Here is a 26052-nt window from a genome sequence, read left to right as displayed (position 1 = left end):
AGATCGGAAATGTGAGTCAGTTTGCCGCCACGCGTTGTCGGCGTCGCACGTAGCGCCATGTTCCGCGCAGTGACAGTCGGATGGAAGCGATATTGGTGGGGAACAGGTACGGAACAAGCAATCACGACATCCTCAATAACCCGCCAAATTGTCTATTACGATTTCGACGTTATTATGTGTCATTGCATCCAGTCTGCGATGTGATTACGCTCAGTGTTTAATTCTCGCGCGTTCCGCTCTATATTTTTTCTTGCTGCGGACAACTTTTTGTTTCAAACATTGCTATATCCCGAGTTTTAAGTGGATAAAATATTTTTATCACGTTCAATATTAATCTGACATAAAATTTATAAAATTACAAATAAATTAAGTTTATCTTAGAATAACTATTTAAATTTAATAAGAACAATATCAAGAGTGTAGTTTTAATGCCGGTATTTTGTAATTAATCATTAGCAGTATTAGATCAGTTTGGAACCGTTGACCGGTTTGCGTACCTAGGGCCGCATACCCGTCCAACTATTTACGTTCGGGTTCGTTCAACTTCGTATAGTGTTCGGGTATTCTCGGAGCACGTGGCCGGAACCCTATGACAGGTGTGAATGGTGCGATACGAGAGACTATCTAAAAGTTCGCTTTCCGGTAAGATACTCTTAGAATATAAACGCGCAACTATTATGCGCGTACGCACTCGATAATAACGTGCTATTTTTATCTTATCGCGTTTGAATCTAAATCGCAACAAACTTATTGGAATGTCTCATACTTAATTATTACAATATAAGTAATTATCCGTATCTCTAAATCTTAACAAGATTGCGGAAGCATAAAAATATTGGATTGCTTTAATATTTATAATGATTACTTTATAAAATTAGAGAATTTTGATTATTAGTATTATTATTATTATTTTATTTTATTATTTGACTAATAATAAAATTCTCGAATATTAAAATTCACAGGTATCTACAAATCGAATTTTATAATAATTGCAGCTTTATAATCATTCATAGCTACGTATAATAAAAAATAATCATGGAAAAGACCATCATAGCATTATACTTTACCAGTAGTACCAATACTTCATATTTTTATATTTCACGGGCTTACATAATGGAAAATATTAAAACAGACCAAAATGTATTACTTATTATAAAAATATTTGAAATGAAAATATAATCATTAAAATGATTTCTTTTTATGATACCGAGCCCACAAGGAAAATGGCTAGCGGAAATCCTCAAAGAGAACTAGAGTGTTCAGAGTTTCGAAGCTCTTCTTGACCTACTTACTGTAAATGTTTCTATTTTACTTAAACTCAAGTTAAAAATATTACGAAGCATAAGTGGTATTATAAATTATTTTTATTCATACTACTTACATTTTGTGACTATATACTTATCTACAATCAATTAGTGATACCAATCTTATTCGAAAAACCTCTGCTTTAACGTTTTACACCAATGGGTGCTAAATATATCAAATTTTCTAGATCTTTCTAGATTTTATTTATCTTCCAGGAGAGGTAAAAATACGTGACGTTACATTACGTAACATTTTGTTTTATTTGTACCAATCATTTTGTAATATTATATTTGTTTTGTAATAGTTTCACTTTTTGCGCGTGTAGTAAACTTTGATACGTGCAGTCTTTTTTATTAAACGGCAAATAAGTATAACTTCTTATATACATAATTACGTTATATAAGAAGACACACACTATATTTACTATAAAAATATATTCGCCATATCATTAGACAGATCTTTGTAAATATCTCCACCTTTTTACTTAATAAAGTAAGCATTCATTGAAATATACGTATAATATGGCCACAATTCTGCAATACGTATAGGAGTATAGTGTTGCGGCTTAAAGGTGTGGTAGAGCATATACTTATGAGTCTTTGCAATCTTCTCTTAGAGGTAAGCATAAATATAATAATGGTTTCAGGATGCTGATGGGACTACCAAGGTACTGTAGTGCATCAGGGATGTTTGCAGAAGCTCATGTAAACTGTTTTTACACTATAATGAGAAAAAGATGCAGCTCCCTGATGTACCGTGTCCGGGATAGCACCAACAGCATCCTGAAGATGATAAGCAATAGAGTAGACTGTAGATTTATTTCCCATTGCAGTTTCCTACATATAAAATTGTAATGTACCAAAAAAAATAATTGTAATTAAATAAATAAGTCTTTGTTACTTTAAATAAACAATTACATTATTATTATTATTATTATAAATTTGTGACAGATCGTATGTAGATTGAAAGTGATCTGAACTTAAATAGGATTATTTCCATCTTAGAATACTGATATTCGCTGCTGTATTCTGGTTTGAGGAGGTAGAGACATACTCGTAGGTACTAAAATCTAAAGAGGTCTAACTTAGACCTCAATAATAACATACATCGTTAGCTGATCTCAAGAGGAAGACTAAAGTCTTGAATCGTCTTTTCTTGCAATAAAATCCGTAATAATACATATAAGTTATTTATCTACTGACTGTAACTAAAAGTCTTATGCTTTTTATTGTACTAATCAAAGTTATCTGCAATTATTCAATACAAGGTAACTTTAATTAACTGGAATTAAAAATGACAATCGCCATTGTATCAAGGTGAATAAATCAGGATAGACTCCTTGACTAATCATTATTTATTCTTATCGCGATAATCCTCTTTGATCATAAATATTTATTTTTTTTTAGTTATAAGTTAGCCAACTTGCTATTTCGACCTATCTATCATACAAAGTTTACCATCATCATTGCTAGATTTGTTTTAGTTGGTTGCCTAACACCTATAAATTAATAATCGATCTCCCCAATTTTTACCTACCAAAGACAGTATCCTAGTATGAAGAGATTGTCAAATGTCGATCTATGATAGGCAATACTTTGGATAGATTAATTATTAATAACGGATATTAGCGTTGTAGTCAGGGCCATGTAAGCCTCAGAAACTTCAACAATCACGGCTTTTACAATAGATTAAGTTTAGAAACGTAGTATGAAATTAATATTGCAACTAAAATTAGGAAACTTCAATACGATTTCGTTTTCGTCTTCCTTTGCAATAATTATGACAGACACTAATGATCATCTTCTTCTCTCTAAATACCTTTTTTCAAGCACGAAATATCAATAGATAACATGCTCGTAAGCCAGGGAATTTCCTACGTTATCATACAACATGATCACCCTACTCAATGAAAACAATCTGCACCCGAAGAAACCAGATCACTTAATTGTACATTGTATACCACGTTTCAATAGAGAATGATATCCAAAATGCCCGCTTTTGTATATCTCCCCGTCGTACATCTTAGAGAACAAGCGAAAGAAAACGCCGTTTTGTATTACAATCTTCATTGAAATTGTAGATATATCGTGTATTCCGTGATACACCAACACTAATCACTGTATAGGCAGATTTATCACTGTTATCGACGGATTTTTATGGTTTGCTTAGTACCTATTCTATTAGCAAAAGGCATTGACTGTAAATAGGAAATAGTATGATGATAAATTCCAAATGTTTTCACGAATACGTTTTGGAATATAACTTATGTGTCGAATATAACTTTTGAAGGTGGTAGAACCCTTTATGGTTCGACTCCGGCGGCACCACCGCCACACCTATTTCTGCCTAATACCAGCAGTGTTAGGCGCTGCTGTGTTCCGGTTTGAAGGGTGTGGTAAGGGAGACAGACTTTTTCGAGGTGTTTCAGCTTAGTCCTCAGGGGTAGCGGCGCATCTGTGGCCGACCTCAGGTAGGAATATCTAATCCTATCTGCGGTTGATTACAAATGTCCATGGGCGGCAGTAGCCACTTACCATCAGGTGGACTGCATGCTCGTCTGCTACTTCTAAATTATAAAAAAAAAAAAATGTTGAAATAAGTAATTGATACTCCCTTCATAACACGATATTTTTAAGTAATTTTGCAACCGTATTTTTCATTTAAGACGCGTAAAGATTGAGCTGTGATAATTCATTAGTGATATGAAAGTTATATCGTTGTATTGACGTGTTACAGCTTACGTAAATCTAATTGTTTGTTAGGTGATTGGCACGTGTAGCTAAAGATAAATACTAAGCATTTCTGAACAATAGTCGGTAGTATTGATTTATTACCAACTTACTAATCTATTATCACCATTTTCCGATCTCATTAATAAACTTAGGATACCAGTGATACGCAAATAAAATGAGATGATATTTCAAAAATATCGTTAATATTGTCCTCATCACAAACAAATTATTTTTATTTAATTAGCAAACAAACAAACTTAACAAAACATTTATAATTGCCAAACATAATATCACTATTGTTAAGAATCAACTGTTAAATTTTAATTTAATTAAATAAAAGCGTATAATGTAATCCATATCAGCAAATTATAACTAAAATAAACTTGTTGAAATGTTCGAACTGATTCATTTAAACTTTTCGTACTCCTATAGATCCGTACATTATAGATTCAATAGCAAGTTTCAATGGAATTCGATGGAAGAAATACTGTGACTCTATTGAATAGCTAATTGAAATCAAGTAAGAAGAATATGGAGGACTTTGAACTCACTCCGCTAGATTATTATGTACCTACCTACTACATATTATACGAGTACCTAGTTGTGAGGGAAAATTATTTTATCACAAAGAAAAACTTTGTAATGATATCTACATTGATTATTTCAGTGTGATTTAAAAAGAGAAGCGCGGAAAAAATAATAGTTACGGCCACAAATATGGTCAAAAGTACGTTTTGAAATTATTATATAAACAAATAAAAAAATGCGTTTTCTTCTCATAAATATATAGTCTATGTCACTCCCACAATTTAGACGAATCCAATTAAACGCCAGAAGTTAAATCTGTGAAACCGTTTGGGCTATAATGAGACATACTTACGCTCGAAAAATATTACCCCGCAGTTGGTTAGTACACTCATAAAATTATATAAAAAAGTAACAACACTATACATAAACCTAGAGACTTTGATAACACTTACTGTAATTAGTTATGTTATCTATTTGTACTGCAAACAGGTTTTCATAGTTATAATATGTAAACAGCATGGCGACCTTCATAAGTATATAAATAGATGCAAAGTAAAAGTCGTTAGTATTTATTGTAAGATCACGAACGACCGTATTATTATTTACTGATACTTACAATAATATTTTTTATTTGTAAAATAAATGCAGATGCTGGAAATATGAGATAACTCTAGCACTGTTAACAAATAATGTTCTACTGAAAGATTTTTGATGTGAAACATCTATAGCCGCACGTAAAACCGATTTACCAGAAATACGACGGTATATATATACAGTCTATATGAAGTAGTGTGTACTGTGTGGCGAAGCGTCGCCATGCGCAACAATCGTAATATTTTATTTTATCATTATGACATATTTAGTTCCTATCACAATATGTTCTTTTCTGCATATTACTTTTACAAAATAATGTCGATGTTTCACATCTGCCAGGCGTCCCGTGACGGCTCACATTGTTTTTTTTATTGGTAGTAGCAAACGAGCATACTGTCCATCTAATGATGAGTAATAATTGCCGCTCACTACACAAGGACGGCTATACGTGCGTTTCTATCCGTCAGGACTAAATTGAAATTCCTCCTATATTTAAAAATAGGATGCATCCTCTCTTTTTCTCTTATATGTAAAAAGTACCTTTAGTACATCTTACAAAAAAAACAATACAGTACCGTTTAACATGGTTGTGATGGGGCAAAGATAGACACTGAAGGTGGAAGAACGCTTTGTGACATACTTATCGGTGGCGTTTCAAAGTCCGCAGGGATAGCGGCACATATGTGACTAACCTCACATGGGAATGTAATATTATTTGGAGTTGATTAGAGATTTTCATGGGCGGTAGTAGCCACTTACCATCAGGTGGACTGCATGAGCGTCTACTACTCCTGTATAACGAAGGATTATCCTTCTTTCAAGTTTGATTGCAACATTTTCCCGCATAATGAACACATGAATGATGTTACGTAAGTTCGCCGAACGTAGAACAATTTGTATGCGAAGGAACAGGCTCGTTACACGCTACACTACAACTTCTATAATTACACCAGTTTGCCACACTTCAGCCTACATTGCATTGAACTGCATTTAGTTTCTAACGTTAAGTTCTAGCTGTATATTGCTATGCGGTACATTTTAAAGAGATTGCTCTTTACAGGAAAATATTTTAAAGCTGAAATGAAAATTTACTGATAATAATTTTAGTATTCCGTTTTGAATTTGAATTTGAACTTATTTATCTCCACTATAAACGTTTGCAAAAATAATTAGTAAAGACTAAAATCGCATTGTCATTGTAAACAAATATAATGAAACAAAAATTACAAAATAGATTTTAGCCTGCGGATTCGCTTTTATTTAAATAAGTGTGAATAAGTACTTACAATTAAATTCATATTTGTATATAAGTCTAAAAAAACATCTTACATGTATTTTACCGCAATGTATGTTTACTTGTTTATAATGTAATATTACTTATTACAGTCAATGTACATATATTATGTAACAAAGCATAAAAATGTAACATCATCAATTTCACTTTCTATAGTCATGGCTTTGGTCGTCACTGTATAGCTTCCTTGTTATTATTAGGTCAATAACTTTCCATTAGAGGCAATTGGAATGTTTGCTGGTTTGCAATAGTCGGCAATTACTTCGTAATGAATCATCGTCGTGACTGTACTTTAAATAAGTACTTTAACTAACACACGCGCTTGTAGTTATGTGAAGAATGTGAATCGAAGACGATACTAACATTGAGAATTGCTCTTGGTCTATGTGTCCTAAGAGTAACCTGTAAGCAATCCTAATCGTAACTATTATACCTATTATAAATACGAATGTTAGTTAATTTCTTTATTTGTTACACTTTCTCGCCTTAACTACATAACCGATTATTATGAATTTTGTACACACGATGTCAGTGGTTTTATACCAAAAAATCCATTCCCAAGGGATAAATAGATACTTCTAAAAATATATTTCAGCCTTGTCTAAGATTACACCAAATATGTACATCACAAGAAACTATTTTAAAATGTGTTGTTGTGGTTTTTCATATTATGTTGTGTAATAAACTATATTACCTTCGGAAAAGTAAATTATTTCGATACGCTATAATTATGTACACTTTATTTTAATTGCCTTGCAAAATTTTCACATTCAACATTATACAGATAACTGGAATGGAAAAATTGGTCTGAATTTTCTCGCAATCGTGACCCAATTACGTTTAACTGCGTGAACGCCCCAATTTGCGAATTTACCAACTGCAGTATGCGGAAGGAAAAAAATATTACTAAAATAGAATCGTTCTTATATATTTTAAAATAGAATCTACTCTATTTATTAACCGCGTTGCGGAGTGGTCACCATGCCGGTTGACGCGCAAAGCTCCGGGTTCGATCGCCGGCCAGACAGACTTCTGAGTACTGAATTTGCACCTGGGTCTGGGTGTTTGTGTATTCGTCCTTATGTGTGTCCATGGCCAAACAGGAAATAATATTGTGGGACTGTGAGTGTATAATGTTGACTGTGCGTGTGAAATTACTCCATCCATACTCATTTACTCCATCGTCGTCAACTCATTGACTATTGCCCCACTGCTGTGTACGCGTATCCTCTCGGGGTCACGAGGGGTTTAGGCATAGTCCAACGCGCTGGTGAAGTGCGAATTGGTTAATTTTACACACCTATTAAAACTTTTTAAGATCTCAGGTGAGTGATAACTGATTTCCAAAATTCACATAAAATTGAAAAAGGTGTGTCTGGTGGTGTCTGGCACTCGAATCTCAGACTTACGATACCTGCTTATTCATTTTTACAACATCCTATATCAAGCAATCAGTATTATACGGTTTCATCAATAGTTATTCATCCGAAATGGATTACACAGCAAATCCACAAAGTCGAATATGGCTACAAAAGACTCACGAAAATTGATTTATCTAATATATCTAATGAATCCATATCAATGTCAGATTGATTGTTCGCTAACTACTTTTGAAATACACGAGAAAGATTTTTCCGAGGGATATTATTATGGTTCCTGTTACATATAAACTATTAAGTTACGTTTTATAATATTATAATAACAATAGGTATAACTAAAATTGTAAAAATACTTACCAATTGTAAGATTCTGAAAAAACAGCAACTGCTATGTGTTTATGACGCAATAGTTTTATAAGCAAAAAGAGAAAATATGAAACTTTAGCCGGCATTTGTTTTTTTTTATTTTATTCTTTTTATAACGTTTTCATTTTTTTTATGTGTATCGTACCAGTATTTTCTTGCCAGTACTAAATATAAAATTTTAAATTTACAAAAGAAATATAATAATTAAAAATTGAGTCTAAAATGGTTATTTTTTTTATTTCGTATATTATAATAGTCTTCTTCCGTCTTTTATTTATTTATTATATTATTTAGTAATACAGATTCTACGTACGTCTAGATGAGGTTGCAAGTCGTTTTCAAACCACATTTATATATTAGAATAGAGATTTTTTTCTTTTCTTTTTACATGCAAATACAATATTTTGATATCTGTCAGCAAATAACGATTTTTAAAAAGTTTTGAACGATATCAATTATCATAACGATACATATCTCATGAACAAATACATATAGTATTATCAGTAGAATGTTACACACATCCCTTATCTTTAGTAGATAGCGGGCTACAGAGACAAATGAGTCTGCGCTGATTAAAAGGGTCTTGGTACAAATGTATGGTAACCATATAAGCAACATATGTGGGATTGTTTACTTTGATTTATTTAGTCGCATGTGGGAGAGTCATCAACTTGAATTGCAAAACAGCTAATTAATTATTTATCTGGCGTCGATAAATAAGGTTTTATGATACCTTACACAACAGATTAAGAGATTTACGTTTTACCTTTTTACAAACAGTCCATAAAGGAGAGGTTTTATTAATTACCACCACCACAGTTTCTAAAGAAGTAGTATAGTTACTATCTTATTATTTTCGTTTCGTATCAATGTTTTACAAAACAATAATATAAAGCGATGTTTCATATTATTACACGCCTTCTTATATCATAGTATGAAAAGTACTTATAACTTCACTATATAGGTACCTATCACATACCAAAGAGTATAAGTTTCTTATTGAACATAAATATAAAGACAAGTGATCAAAAAGCCTGATCTTAAACTCCCGCATGACAGTGCAACATTAATAGGTTAGCAATTGAAATAAAAAACCCATGAAATAAAAAAGGAATATCCTTTATTTTCCTAGAGAATAGCTAGCTTTATGGACACCCTATTCACGCTGCAACACTTGCATGCGTCACTGCGCGCTCATCGTTTAAATGATATTGCCTACAGTGATAACACGCGGATCGATAACTCTCATCTTGTTGATTGCAGTTTTAAGGCCCCGACAAACGAGTGTGAATGATGTTTTGACATTATTATAATACTTTAAAAATATTTATGTATGCTAAATTTTTAGACATAGTACAATGAACCAACCTGTTACATAAATTGTTAGTGTTTTTAAATCGATTTGGTTTTAGGATTTTTGTGTCAAAAAAATGAATTAGTATAAACTTAAAATATAGCAAGACGAGTTAGAAAATAACTTTCTTTTTGAATCTTTTTTAAATTTAAACATCTCAATAATGAACATGACCAATATTAGACTAATCTCTTTCCATAAACTAAAACTAACGTTTTTTTCTAAAGTTTAATAACTATTTCACATATTAGTAACATAGCACTCACGTTACTTCCTTACATACTCTAGGCCAAAAGTAATATGATAATAAGTGGCCGCCACCCACATCTGTTACACTCATGTGTCTTAACGAAACCGATAGATTAAAGTGGTAAAAATTCGTTTGATAACAAAAAATACAACTACTGAGAAACTGACATCTCCTTAATAACTCTCACTGACTGACTGATAAACAACCTGGAACCGTTGCGTTAAGAAGAATGAAACTATAGAGTTAACTCTTATACTCTGGGGTACAAGATAAATGAAGTAGCTAAGGTTTTTGATACGTCCCTTTTTGGGCTAAATAGGTGTCAAAATTTTCTTATACTCTACATATTTTCTTAATTAAACTAATTAAATTAGTCTTAAGTCAAAGTCGTCAAAGTTTTTAGTTCAATTAGTTTAGAAAAGTTATACTTTTCTAAACTAATTTAACTAAATTTTGACCCATGAGGGGCTGAATAAAGACTGAAACATAATATTAAATAATACTGGTGACAACTACAATCACCTATTTTTTAATTTTAAGAAAGTGACTGCACTTTGTCTTTCATTTTAAGAAGATGAAATATGTAATATCTCTTCACATATTTTTACCACACGTTTCATCATATCATGTGGGAAGACGTTCTATTTGTGGCAAGACTAGACCTTGTGTATTGAATTTTTAATCATACAATCCGGGTCATACAGTGGCCCTTACGAGGTCAGCAGTGGTATCTACCGAAGTATGATGTTACAGCCACAATACTTTAAAGTAGTCAAACTCAATTTACTATTAGGTAAATTAACTCGGTTGCCGAAAATTAAACAAATTCTAATTCAAAAATATACAGTATACAGGTTACACAAATGACCTCCTTGGTTTTTGAACTTTGTTGAAAATGGAATAATACAGAATTATTTAAAAATGAGCAGCGCAAATACGATATGTTATGTATAGAGCACAGTTTCCCAAAGTTAACGCGTATTCTCTGGGGTATGCCATGTAATGAAGGGGTACAAAATTTATGTAAATGCAGCTGTTTAATCTTTCTGAATTTGATGTAATTGTTTCTAAAATCAATCACATTAATAAATAACTCGTGCTCGTGATTTTATTTAAAATATAATTAAAAATCAAATCACGAGCACCAATAGCTGTGCTAGTAATTATAAAGGGGTTTGTCATGTTTTTAAAATACGCGCGTAAAGCTATTAGTTTAAAATTCTTTCCTGTAGTGCAGCAAATCGGGAACATAAATAATAATTTTATTCGAATTCGTCACAAATTATAAATACAAAATTCTATTTTTGTTACCGCCTATAAAAGTGTTCTTTTCAAATATCAGTAAGATAAATGATATCGGAAATGTCAAGCAGATCCCGACAGAATATAGATATACTTTTATCTCCCGAAAAAAAATTGTCAAAGATTACATATAGTAATGGCCGTTAAAGGACATTTTTATCACTATCAGTTACATGCACATTTCGTTGTAAATTTACATACGAGTATGATATGAATTCGTTTAGGTATAATTTTTGCAACAATCGCATTAAGTGCTTCTAATTGGTTACCAATACAAGTTGTGACGAATTTTCATAAGCCTTTTGTTTCTTTTGATTCCATTACACACAGACATACTCATTACGCATATTGTTCCATATAAGTATTAAAATATTGTAAGAATTCACATCTGTTTTAATAAGCCGTATTGGAAATACCAAACTTGTAACAACGCAATCCGCCTGATGTTAAATTGCTACAGCCAGGATACATGGTTTCTCTTTAACCCTTCCTAAGGCCTATATAAATTATAAATGCCTTTTATAAGAGTTTCACCTTTCAAACTAATATACATAAGGCCTACAAGAACAAATAAGCACTGCGGTAAAGCGTTATTTAACTTCAAAAATTTGTACCACGTATTTTTTTCTTTAAACATTTAAATCTAATAGTTACGTAATTAAAAAGACGTCATCATCATCATCATCAACCCATTATTGTCCCACTGCTGGGCACGGGTCTCCTCTCAGAATGAGAAGGATTAGGCCATAGTCCACCGCGCTGGCCAAGTGCGTATTGGTAGACTTCACATACCTTTAAGATTTTTTATAAATCTCTCAGGTATGCAGGTTTCCTCACGATGTTTTCCTTCACCGTTTAAGCAAGTGATAATTAATTTCTAATACGCACATAAATTTGAAAATCAGAGGTGCGTGCCTGGGATTTGAACCTCGGACCCCTCGATCGAGAGGCTACGTTTCTTAACCACTAGGCTATCACTGCATAAGACAACAAAAGACGTATTTTCCCCTATTTCTAGATTTTACTGCAATCGTGACCACATACAGTCGTTACAAGTATACATATTTCACGATTATAATGATCTTAAACCACGTTCATTTTTTCAAATGCAATTTACTGCATGATCTTTCGTAATCACGATACTTAGAAGCACGGAAGACGTTCAAATCATAAAATGACCTAATGCCTGTAATACACAACCTTTACAGATCAGTTTTGAATATTCACTCATTCATAATGGTTCCTGCAAACTACTTGGTTCTATTGTTCTTGCTTATTGTTAAATCCGATTTGATGGTATTTCAAAGCTTTCCAAATTTTGGATTTCAATTTGACATACGAGTAGGTATGAAATATGCAAAGATTTATTATTTTGTTTCAACATTTTGTGTTTAATTACTATTTTGTTTTCCTTTTAAAATAAATAGTCGTCCTTCCAATTAAAGCAAGGTTGAGAAATAACGACAAAAACGAATTGATTCTATCAACGATAACACTGTGCATAATGAATTATATTCGTCGCGTGACGTTTGCGTCATTTGTACCTTTTAGTAAATAATACTAAAAGATGTTTTAATACAAAATTACAGTTTGAAGTCTGCAATAATACAATCAATTGTTGTAATATTTAAATGCTGATATTATGAGTGTATGTAAACCTCAATTCTTTCGCACGCCATTACGCACAAACGATTTTTGCCGCAATTTAACGTAAAAGTTGTCGATGGTTTCGTCTAAATTATGGAAGACTTTATTTACAGTAATAACATTTATTTATTTTTCAGGCATTTTACCGGACAGAACCAACAGAATAGAAGATATATACCTGAGGTTTTATAACGGGTATGCATTTTTACTTATTTTTTTATTTATTAAATTTTTATCGCAGCGATTTGATACATGTAAGTCAATATGAATATTGAACAAGCTAACTTGCAAGGATATACAGACAACGGAAATATGTCCACCTCGAATCAACACATTTATTTAAACTTTTCTTGGAAAAAATACTGTGTCCTTTACTGAGGCATCGTGACCTCCCGCTTATATTAATATTCTGTGAACCCCCAAGTGTTTGCCCATACTTTGAAACACACTGGTTTATACTAAGGTTAACTGAGGTCAAGAAACATAATATATCCTCCACAAAGCAAAAACAAAACAAACCAAAGCTAGTATTGCTACAATAGGTTACATATAATATATCTTACACATCACATCTTAAAATATATATATATATATATATATATATATATATATATATATATAATTTTAAAATGCAAGTTTGTTTTTGTGTGTGGTACCTAAATCACACGGAGTTGTATTATGGAGTTTGAAAAGTAGGTATGGTGTGCTCATTGTACGTATTATTATATTGTATATATCTTTATTAATATTGTAGAAGAGTATATTCACACTTCCTCTCAAATCACGACATGAATAGATCATATTTTATGAACATTACAACTTAAGTTCTTACATAATTACACATGGAAGTGTAAATAAATTCTATCAGTTATTATAAAACTTAGTCATAGTCATATAGAAGATATATATATAGAAGATATGGCAATGGTATAAATGTGGAATGTTAACTAGGAGAACAGCTACGTACCCTATTAAGGAAAATATTATACACAATCTGATATCGTAATGCCTACTTGTTGAATCTACAATAAGCCTACCTACTATGATAACGAACTAAGTAGCAAAGTACTCTGTGGCCAAGTGGCAAACGTTTCCAATTTCTACAGTTTCGATTATGAAGTTGCGTGTATTATATTTGGCATTGCCTCTTTCTATTCGATTTAACACTTTAATATATTTCGGCGTACATTATTTTACCATATCAGTTACCATATAGATGTGTGAAATGCTCATTTTAAAATTGAAACAACTGGAGCAGAATAGAATAAATCAAAAATAGAACTAGCTTTCCCTCTCAGCAGAAGACGCTATCATGTACGAGGTTCAATGAAAATGGTTTTGATTTTTAAAATTGGAAGGGTAGGGCAAGCGGGAGTGATAATATTGGCGGAAGAATTCGACACAATTTTTGAAAATTATTAATATTGTAGAAACTATAACGTTTTCAGACTTTTTTCTTTTTTCAGAGGTTCGGCGGAGGTTTACGTGGACTTTCCATTAAGTCAAGCGCTTCGACTTTTTGAGATACGGGGCTTCCAAAAGGACAACCCTACAGTTCTTTATATCCATGGTTTTATTGAAACTGCACAACAAGAGAGTATACAAGTAGGTATTTTTCAAAAATATTTTGAGTTACTTGAATAGAGTTAAATAATGAAGGAATAAAAATCAATATATTTTACTATGGCAAGTTACCAAAGAAAAATCCTTATTAATACTATGATATCTTTTATAAGTAACAAAGAGCACAAAATCCATCTGATGGTAGGTAGGTGTCGCATATTCTGTCTGTAATCTATTCCAAGTAAGATAAGTCTCCTACTTGAAGTCGGCTTCAGGTGCGTTGCTAAACCTAAAGACCATGTCTTTCTTACCACAGTAACAAACGTTTTAAATCAAAACACAGCAGCACTTAACACTTCTGTTGCCTAAAATTTCTCGGCACGGCAGTTTCTCCAGAGTTGGAGTTTACCACGTTATGATGTTCTTTATGTGTAAATTAACTATGTATATGACAATAAAAATATTTTTCTAGGTCATGGTGAACGCGTACTTAGAAGCGAGACCCGAAACGAACGTGTTGTTATTAGACTGGTCCAACATGGCCCACGGGTCATACCTGGTCAATGCCGCTAGGAACACAAAAAAAGTAAGTGTGTTAATTTCCCATAAAAAGCTCGTATGAAGTCGTATGACCTCGTGGCTGGAGTATATCTTAACGATTTTGCATTGTAGTTAAGCAATGTCTGACTCGTACATTAAGAGGAGGAATGGTTAGGAGCCCCGGATCCATCTTATTATGGGCAAAAAAGAAGAGGAAGACGTTTTTATTAATTTGTCGCTTATCCATTCCCCGGCGTCACCAATCCTTGCAACGCCACTGATTAGTGACTCCCTTTAACAAAGCTTATAGCAGCACCACTCCGAACACCAGTGCCAACACCACCTTGAAAACAGTAGTACAACTTAAATTTTATAAGCGCTTGCATGCTAAGAGCACGATAACAGTCATTATCAGTATGATTAATCAGAGGTTTAATCAAAGGTTTGAAAACATCTTACTAGAGTTAGCTCAATTCTACCTCCATAAATCTGAATATGCAGCAGCACGATGATGGTGTCAAAGGTCTTCCTCAACACCGAGACAAAAAGGTTAACAACATACAAAAAATGGTCATTATGGTAGTGTACGAGGATTTGCGCAACGCTGACTACCGAACGTTGCTATATTTTTTTTGTTATATATTTGCGCTATTTACATGTAAATAGCTCATGCGTTAAGTGATCATTATCTATGAGGTCGTAGTTACGTTTTATACATTTGAGTACTATCGCTGTGCAAAGAGAATGTAAAATGCAATGAAATTGTTTTATGAAATTCTATTGAATCATCTGTATTCAAGCCAAATATGGTCGGATTACTATCTAAGAACTTAATTTTATCGCGTCATATAAGTATCACAGCCTTGTCCTTTAACTTAGAAACGGTAGCGCTTAACACTACTGTTATAAGTCAGTAAATAAAACGTACCTAGGTGTGACAATGATGTTACTACTATCGATCCACAAATGATTCTAAAACTGTAAAAACCGTTGGAGTGGTTGATTGTTGTCGCGTATTTTTTTCTTATTATTACCGTTATACTCAAAATAAACCTGTACTTGACAATAGACAATATACTTTCGACTCTACGAAGGTGGTAGAACCCTTTATGGTTCGTCTAATCCTATCTAGGGGCTGATTACAGATGTCCATGGGCGGCAGTAGCCACTTACCATCAGGTGGATTGCATGCTCGTCTGCTACTCCTGTAGGTATTATAAAAAAAGACTTGTGCTCACCTTGGGACTGTTTGACCACAATAATAAAAATGTTTTTCCGTGTATCACGATAGTAACTGTGTCGAAATCTAGAACAGTTATTTTTTCCCTGTAGTACCTATTTCACGCCGCTTATTAATGTGTATGCATTAATTATGAAATATCCGGCTAATTACGATTAAACTCGAGCATTAAAACGTTTCGTAGGTATGTGATATTATGATATTTACCATTTTTTTTCTAGAATCTACCTTTAACGGTTTTGAAAAAATATATTTGGGATAAAAATACGTTTACTGTTACCAACAAATAATTAATAAAAACAGATATATATGCATTCGATAACCTGCAATTAATTATTTTTAAATACAATATTTTGCTTTTAAACTGCTTTTAAACCAAGTCATTTTCTTCATAACAGACTGTATCATTTATAAAACATATAATTATAATGGAATCCGAGCCTATGAATGAATCAAGAGTACTACCTAAATTTCATCATTACATGATAAAGACCAATGGCCAATTCTGAGGTATCACTGAGATCACATAATAATGTAGTCGACATCTTTAGAAATATATATGTGGACGACTTCGTGCAAGTCCATCCGGACTTGAAGATAATGAGACTTGAATATAATTGAATTGTTTCGCATGTTCAACTATTAGGTAAAAACACGTATTACGCTTCTATGTCAAAACGTATTTTCAAACTGACACGGAACTCTAAAAATAATGTAGACTTGGCTATATCAATTATATTGTCCGTAACCAGTTTTAGCTCACTTCAATAGATGTCCTTCATACACTGTTTTTATACGCTACACTATCAGGTTTTTTACATACAAAAATAACTAAAACCAAAGAAAACATCTACGATTTACACGCATTCACTTCTTTCGTATTTATAATACACATGTTGCACAATCTCCTAAAATACATAGTAATGTGCTAAATATTATTTGTATTGTAACATAATAACTACTATACGTATTGACGTAATGTTATTATGATAACAATACAATATTTGAATGCTGGTTGAAAATGCGTATTAAATTGTAAGTTATTACAATAGGTATTATTATTAAAAAAATGTTAATTACACCTACTACTTACTATTAGTAATGAAATATGAAATTTAAAATTTGAATATATTTAAATATCGTAGGTGCGGTTTTATAAATTTAACCAATGTTATTTAGAAATAAGAATGACTATTATTTTTATGTGCAAATAATAATGTATTTTTATGTAACTAATTCCTTTTTATAATAAAAAAATAGTAAGAGATTTGCTTAAGAAATTTGTTAAATATGCGTAGCGCATGGTAAACGTCTACGCAACGCTGCGCTCACTTAACCGTTTCAGGAACTTTTTACCCGTTTCGACCAAGACGTTTCTTGTGCAATCTCTAATCCTTCCCATCATTGATTATGCTGATGTATGTTACTCTGACATTAACGAAGATCTTCTTAACAAACTTGAACGTCTTGTTAACCATTCCATACGTTACATTTTTTGTCTACGCAAATTCGTCCATATCTCCTTTTTTTCGTCGCCAGCTCCGTTGGCTCCCTATTCATGAACGTAGACGATTACATTTTACTTAATTCTCTTTTCACAGTTCTTTTTGACCCTGTCGCTCCAGAATACTTGAAATCTAAATTTTATTATCTCTGTGATTTCCACGAGCGGGAGCTTCGTTCCTCTAACTCTCGCGCTCTGTCTTTATCTCTTCACCGGTCTGGGTTTTCTCTAATTCTTTCACGCTCCAATCAGCGCGACTTTGGAATGCTCTTTCTGAGGAACTTAGAAAAATGTGCTCCAAATACATTTTTAAAAAGAATGTTTTTGCTCACTATTGCAATTTAGTTCATCATTAGATATGGTGTCTACACAATATTTCTTCATTTTCACGTAGTAATTTATTTTAAAATGTATTTACTTCTCATCTATTTATATCTTATTTCTTTTTTTTTCTCTTTCTTTCCCTTAGTTTTTATTTTTAATGTTCTCATTTCTCCCTTTTTCATTTTATTTTATTTCCTATTTATTATTATTTATTAGTATAGTTGTACCGCCTTCAATTTTTCTGCACATCCCTAAGGTTGACTAGGAGATAATGCTATTTAGCATTAAGTCCGCCTTTTGCACCACACTGTTTTTAACATGGTCAATAAAGAGTAAATAAAGCAAGTTTATAAGATACTAGCTGACCGGTAAACTTTGTACCGACTTAAAATCTATTTATAGATTTTGAGGCGGTACAAAGTATTTATCAAAATATAGCATATGTTACTCGTGAATAATATAGCTTTCGAATGGTGAAAGAATCTTTAAAATCGGTCCAGTAGTTTTTGAGCCTATTCATTACAACCAAACAAACAAACAAAGTTTTTCTCTTTATAATATTAGTGTAGATTAATCACAAATTGATAAAAATATGTGAATTTAGAATTTTTTTCATAAATAATTAATATTTGTAGGCCAAGTTTATACTAAAATATGATGAATTTCCTCTCAATTATCTAGTTCACTTTAAAGTCTTTTCCTGTTATGCTTCAATTGAATCCAAATCCATAAATAAGTTAATTGGGTGCTTCTAATTTCTCACAGATATGGGTACGAAACCAAACAATCTCATTAAAATGAATAGGGTCCTTATAAGAAGTTCACTACTGTTCTTACTGAAATGTATTTTCCCCTGACGAAATGAACGTAAAAATTAACTTTAATCGATATCTTTACTATTGCACTAATAATTTTCGATACTAACCGTAATTGTTTGTGTGCTTAGTAATGTAAACAGCGCAAAATCGTGAATTACAAAATACGTACATACATAGATGAATTTTATGAAAGTGTACCTACAGAACCTATTCTCGTATTTTTGCTATTTTTCGATATAACTATATCAATCCAAGCGGAAATTTCTTGAACCATCTTTGTTTTATGAGAAACGTCGTTATCGCAGAAATAATTATGCCGCTAAACAAAAAGTTCTCTGTATTCAACATCAGTATAAGCAGTACTATCTTTACATAATATATGACTTATGTCCCTTGCACCATTTCTATTTCTAACCAAGGAATGTATACTAAACATTTTAGGTGTTCAATTCCAGGTAGGCGCCGTAGCAGCGGAACAACTAAACAAACTCCTTGAAGCTGGTCTTCCGGTGGACAAGGTGCACGTCATAGGACACTCTCTTGGCAGTCACGTTGCGGGGTACACTGCAAGGGAACTGAAGACTAAGTACAACAAAATTGTTAAAAGGTAAACTGTTGCCTCATTAATAGATTTATTCTCTACGTAAATTTTCTTTTGGTATATGCGTCCAAAATTTTGTCATAAATTACTAACTAGGATTTATGACAAATGAAAAATCCTTAAAAATATAAAGTCGCCTTGCAATCTTTTTGGTCAATAAATTATAAAAAAGACATACTCATGTTTATGAACAGTGACTACTGCGATAGTTGGAAGGATTGGAACTTTACTTAAAAGAAAAATAACCATCAACATTTACAAAATCGTAAAGTTAACAAACTCATATGAATTATCATTATGTAGTTTTTTTTCTGTTTCATGATCATCATTATGTAGAAAAACGACCACTAACAACAAAATGACAAAAAACTAAATACCTATGTATTTAATTACCGACACATTAAACTAATGTTATAGTAAGGTCACATGTAACGTTCACTGTAAGCCTTAACCAGCCATCATACGTTTCAGATTAACAGCCCTCGATCCTGCATTTCCAGCGTTCTACCCAGACGGAGTGATGATGGAGCACGTGAGCGAGCGTGACGCGGAGTTCGTGGACGTGATCCACACGGACGCGGGCGGGTACGGCGCGCCCGTGCGGACCGGGACCGCGGACTTCTGGCCCAACGGCGGCAAGAGCATTCAGCCTGGATGCCCGCGGTTCGCGCCTATACCTCTCTCAGATGACAGTACGTATAAGTTAATAAAGAAAAAACTGGCCGAACCTCAATTTAGATTAAGCAAGGTGTGTAATTCTTTTATGGGGAACTGTATTCGTTTCTACCAAAAGACATTATCGATCTATCCGAGAAAAGGTTTATTCAACTATAAAATTAACTTTCTGTAAAAAGCTTATTACAATGTAAAAATTAGGACTTAAATGATAAATCCGCACGGTATGACAACTCCAGCTCCAATATCAATAATTAATTATATGTACCACTATGTAAAATTGTACATTATTTACCCTTTAAAAGATGCAAATTTGCACACGTTTGGAGTTTCTTGCGCCGCTTCTTCTCCATAGCGAAACACCTTCCGAAGCGGTGGTAGTTTGTTGACTTTCAAAAAGTATTCTATATGATAATAAATAAATAAATAAAAAGCCCTTTATTCCTTACATTAATATTATATAAAATATACATGCATTATTTATTTCATTTCATTGTTTTGTTATTAATAGTTTTTATTTACGTTCAGCACACTGATATTTTAACATTTGTTTATTAATTTATTATATATTATTACATTATTTATTACAATTTTTATTATCAACTTATTATTATCCTTATTTATGTATGATATTATATATGTATCTCTTACTTTAATTAATTATTTTAAACATTTGTTAGTGTAATTTTACTACATTTATTTTGTAAGGACCCCTTTACGGGTGAAGGCCTCCTCCTTCTGATTCTATATGAATCAATTTTAAATAAATGAGATTTTAATTTGAATTTAAGCAAAGACTGATATTTACTATTAAAATTAGATATATGGAATTATTTGCTTATTTGGAAGAGTGAAAAGTAAAGAAAAAAAAGTATAAAAAGGACCACAGGACCAACTAACACCCACTCCAAATAACGTTTTCTGCTTCTTTAATATATAAAAACTTAAAGTAAAATAGAGAACTTTAAACTGTAAAAATATTGCTTAAATATGCCAAAAAAATTAAGAACGTCAAATAAATTTTCAGATCTATGCAGTCACTGGCGTTCATGGCAGTTTTACGCTGAATCGGTGAGAAATCCCGAGGCATTTCCGGCTTCCCCTGCGGATTCCTATCAGAAATTTAGAGAAAACCCTTCACCTGAAACCGGCATGGTGTACATGGGTCTCAACTGTGATCTTAGGTAAATATTTATCTTTCTTATATTATTGTACAGTCAGCTTCTGAAATATGACAATTTAAGTGTTCATCTAATCTTGACGCTTTAAAACGTTCATCTAATTACGATCCTAGTTGTGTTCATCTACTTTTTGAATTAATTGTACTTTGCCAGCAGGGTTTTAGAAACCTGAGTTGCATAATAAAATGCCATTATCAAGATACCTTCTGTATTTTAGACGCACTAATAACGCATTATTGAAATAATTATTAAGTAGACGTCACTTCATAATGATGTAACGAAGAAATCGTTTGGTCAAATTTACAAACAACGTATGTAATTTTTAATGAAATATTATGTAATGTACTATTATAGGTGTCAAAATGTTAAATTTTTACTTGACATTGGAGGGAGGGTTTTTCCAGTGTATATATATTAGATACCTGCCTATGTATAGCTCATTCTTTGTCACGCCCTACTGTCCCAACAGCTTCACGGATTTTATTATATGAGGTTTCGTTGGATTCGTCTAAATTAAGAAAGTGATACAGGCAATTATTTTTAAGCAGCTGGGTTTTTTTTTTTAATAACTACTAATTTCTGCTTTCCTTTGATTAGATTTTTTTCTGTTTCAGTGCCAGAGGATCGTACTACTTAACAACGAATTCAGAAACTCCTTTCGGTAAAGGGATGGATGGTATCTATCCGAAAAATAAAAAGAGCAAAAACAAAAAATAGGACACGAAGAAATACTTAGAATCAAAATACTTTAGGAGAAATTAATTTTCATGGAACGTTTTCCCTTCATATCTATGTGATGAAAGAAAGAAAGAATGTAACTAGGTATTATCTACTCAAATAATTCTTAATATATTTGGTCATTAGGCACAATGTGAGGGACCCTTATTTTATTGTAGGATAATTTAAAATATTGGATCAGTTGGGTTAACGGTCTAGAGGATGTAAATAACTATACGGTCACTATACGGGACAACTATACGGTCTAGAGGATGTAAATAAATCTACATGATAAAGTCGATAATAAATGATGATAATTTCGTCCAACAATTATAATTGACCAATTGTTGTGACCAACATTAGCTTTTAAAATTTTGCAGTTATATAAAATAAATCACAAAATATGTACCATCATCACAATAATAATATAAATTATGCCATACGAGTAGCCTTGTTTGCGTCAATATGTTAAATGTGAATCACTGGATGCCACCATAAAAGTTTTACAACTATTGTTGACTTTTAGCACCGTTTATCTAATTTAATCAGTCTCAAAACATTGATTTAAAACTACGTGCAGACGTATCGACTGTTTTAGGGATCCGTACCGAAAGAGTAAAAACGGAACCCTATTACTAAGCCTCCCCTGTCTGTCCGTCTGTGACAGGGCTCTATCTCTTAAACCGTAATATATACACACTTGAAATCTTTACAATGTGTATATTAATGAAAGAAAGAATAAAATAAATACCAATAAAATAAATAACATAAAATAAAAAATATTGAACATTTGGTGGTACGGAAGCCTCCATGTGCGAGTTCGACTCGTACTTGGCTAATTATTTATGACATTTAAGATAGATCTGTAATATGAAATCTATTAAACTTATTATCCAGAGTTATGTACCTTTAATATAATTAATGTTTTAATTTTTACGTAACTTATTTATTTTATTTATTTGACTGTCATTTATTTATAAACATTAAACATCACAGACAACAAAATTTATTCATTTATATGAAATGTAGTATGTTAATTACTTTTGCTCATACAACTTATTGTAAATGAATACTTACATTTTGTACTTAAAATGACTTGCTAATAATTAAGAAAATCTTACCAATATTGCCTTCATTAAAAATGTTTTATAAAAATCCGAATAATATTATTCATTTGAATATGTTTTACATTATTATTGGAGTCTTTTTAATTAAATTAAATTCTATTATTTTGTAAAAAAAAACAAACATTTAATTTGATTGATTTATTAATACTTTTTGTTTATATTTCTCATGAAAAGTATTACCTAAATATTTACTTTTACGATGCAATAAAAATAATATATTTCCAACTCTATGTATTTTGTTGTAATAAAATAAAAATAAAAGAAATGTACACGAGCACAACAATAATTATAAGTAATTATAGTGACGCACAATAAGTATTACATCGAACCCGTGTAGACTAATTAAAGAACATTAGCAAATTGTAAAACTACTTAAAATATAATTTTTAAGAAGATTTTTGTATTTCACTTTAAAATAAGAGACACCTATTTCTATCTTAATAGCGGCGAAGTATTCTAGTTAAAAGCGTACCTAAGTACTTAAGTGTAACTTATAAGACAGACACTAAGCCAATTTAGAATATATTGTATTCCAATTTACAAGTGATATATTCATTAACTGATCAGGAAGTAATGACGGTGCCTACTGATTTTATATTCTATATCAACTGTGTTTAGGAAATCTGGTTTGTATACAGTTTATAACTTTGCGCGACAGAACGTTACAATATTTAATGTAGGTAAGTACATACATTCACTACTTTTACAATTAGTATATTTATTTTCTTCAATAATTAAATATTGGCCAATAACTACATATGGTCGCCTCTTGTACCACCCCTGCGACGAACAGGTTTAAGATCTAACTCCCCAATTCCCAGACTATGTATACTAGTTAATTTATTAAATGACTTAGATATCAACTTTGATAGCATGTCTAAATTTCGTAAAAGATGTTTATAGTGACAACAGAGCAGTAACAAAACTATATTAAAATTGTCATGTTAGTTCTGTCCCAATACATTAATTTCTTAATATACTATTATCTATGTTTTTTTGTATTCTTTTATAATTAGGGCGAGCGAAGCGAGTCCTCTATAATTCGAAAATCTTGCAAGCTTTCCATCCCTTTTTTGAAAAAACTACAGGGCTTATAAATTTGAAACTTAACATAGTTACTTAAGGTCGTGTCTAGATTGGACCAACACGATTGAAATAAGGTTTTGTACACAAAAAAAAAACACTTTTTTATCAAATTTAAATTTAGTGTAACATTGATGGCTGTATGACTTGGATTATTTTTGTTTAAATAATGGCAGAATAAAAAAAACGTCATGTTGAATATGAATTATGACATAATTATGTCAATCAAAAATATGAAAATGCTAACGTGGCAGCGTTTCACCGAGGTTTCACCGGTGTATTTTAAAAGCGTTTTGTTTCAAGTTTTTCTTTGTTTTATAATATAGGAGTAGCCGACGAGCATACAGTCCATATGATGGTAAGTGGCTACTGCCGCCCATGGACATCTGTAATTAACAGAGGTCGGCCACAGAAGCGCCGCTCCCCTGAGGACTAAACTGGAACGTCTCATATAAGTTTTTTTTTAATAATATATGAGTAGCAGACGAGCATGCAGTCCACCTGTAGTAAGTGGCAGCAGCCGTCCATGGACATCTGCAATCAAACCCAGAGAGGATTACATATTCCTACCTGAGGTCGGCCACAGATGCGCCGTTACCCCTGGACTAAACTGGACTAAGCTGGAACGCCTCGAAAAACCATGTTTCCCTTACCACACCCTTCGAACCAGAACACAGCGCTGCTGTTATGAGGCAGAACCAGGTGTGGCGGTGGTGCCGCCGGAGTCGAACCACATAGGGTTCTACCACCTTAATTTAAACTATCCATCCGATTTATTTAGTGTCAAAGAAAAAATTAATCTATTTACCATATGCGTACCGAAAATGTATATAATTAATTACTATTAATCCATTCATATAAAATTTACGTATCATCGTATGGTAGGTACATCAATATAGCTCTGACAACTAAGTATAGTATAGCCATATCTTTATGAATTGTATTCTCCAGGTTATACTGGTGTACTTATAGACTGTAATACTGTAAAGTTTCATTCAAATCAGATTAATATAAAGCACAAACATCCATCCATACTCACAAACTTTCGCCTTTATAATATTCGTTGGATATTATAAATGTTTTGACGCAGTGCAGTTTCAAAAACTCCACATATCCGATTAATCTAAGTTTTTGTTTACAGTGGGAAATTATAAAACAATCAAATAAAAAAAAAACTTAGCGACTGATAATGACATACTGTTTTAATAACTTGCGCGACTACATTACTAAGTGAGCGACTGGAAATATAGAGAGGCAACTTTAGTATTAAGATAGATTAGGTTTTTGTAATTGAATTGGTTAGGTTAGGTTCGAACATATAAGACAATATAAAACGAAGCGAGCAGGGCGCGACAGCGCCCAGCGAGCGGGTGGGCCCAATCTGTATGAATTCGGACCTTACCTTTACTCATGATCAATGACATGAGCACACAATATTCTACTTATTATAGTATTTTTCAAAGTGATTTTTGTATTCGAAACACTTCATTTAAAATAAAATGCTGCTCAGTATTAAAAAAAACATTTGCTAAATATTGAATAAAACGCAGGACGTAATGTTTACACTTAGAAAAATATTAGGTCGCTCAAATTAATGTTTGTAAGTTGCTGTTCTGTTGATTTCTCGTCACTCGCAGGCAGTTGCTCCCTTAGTAATACTATAACCAAAATTCATTATTTTTGTCATTCAAAACTTTTATTTGCAGTCACTCGTTTAAATACTACCCGTTTAGAATCCATCCGCAAATTTCATTTCCATCGCCAAAAAATACTTTGTTTGTGACAAAAAGCCCAGTGACAAATTTACAATTTAGCGACTATCACATTGTGTTTTACGGAAATTCGTTCCTGTATTGTATAGAGTTGGTTATGTTAGGTAGAAACATAAAAGAAAATACAAAACTAATTTTATTTTTTTTTTTTTTATT

The 26052-nt window shown here is 32.2% G+C and overlaps 1 protein-coding gene across 1 annotated transcript; it reads left to right on the top strand.

The window, feature by feature from the left end:
• The first annotated feature begins 25 nt into the window (after window positions 1-25).
• Window positions 26-22139, top strand: LOC140749657 (inactive pancreatic lipase-related protein 1). Its single transcript, XM_073082771.1, has 8 exons — window positions 26-106; window positions 12889-12946; window positions 14218-14356; window positions 14787-14900; window positions 19196-19347; window positions 19813-20033; window positions 21044-21200; window positions 21812-22139. Exons 1-8 carry the CDS (start codon window positions 58-60, stop codon window positions 21912-21914), a joined length of 993 nt encoding a protein of 330 aa, XP_072938872.1. The 5' UTR covers window positions 26-57; the 3' UTR covers window positions 21915-22139.
• Window positions 22140-26052: the final 3913 nt, after the last annotated feature.

This window comes from Epargyreus clarus, unplaced genomic scaffold, assembly GCF_041222505.1.
Source record: "Epargyreus clarus isolate Ecla_fem2 unplaced genomic scaffold, WU_Ecla_fem_2.2 ptg000018l, whole genome shotgun sequence".
Lineage (NCBI taxonomy): Eukaryota > Metazoa > Arthropoda > Insecta > Lepidoptera > Hesperiidae > Epargyreus > Epargyreus clarus.
The sequence above is the reverse complement of the archived record's forward strand: the minus strand, read 5'-3'. Positions and strand labels throughout refer to the sequence as shown.

What these genes read in the sequence shown, in the direction of transcription:
- LOC140749657 (XM_073082771.1), top strand. Translation starts at nt 58, where the DNA reads ATGTTCCGCGCAGTGACAGTCGGATGGAAGCGATATTGGTGGGGAACA. An exon ending in TACCTGAGGTTTTATAACGG is followed by an intron (nt 12,947 to 14,217) that starts GTATGCATTTTT and finishes TTCTTTTTTCAG; the next exon opens with AGGTTCGGCGGAGGTTTACG. An exon ending in GGTCTCAACTGTGATCTTAG is followed by an intron (nt 21,201 to 21,811) that starts GTAAATATTTAT and finishes TTTCTGTTTCAG; the next exon opens with TGCCAGAGGATCGTACTACT.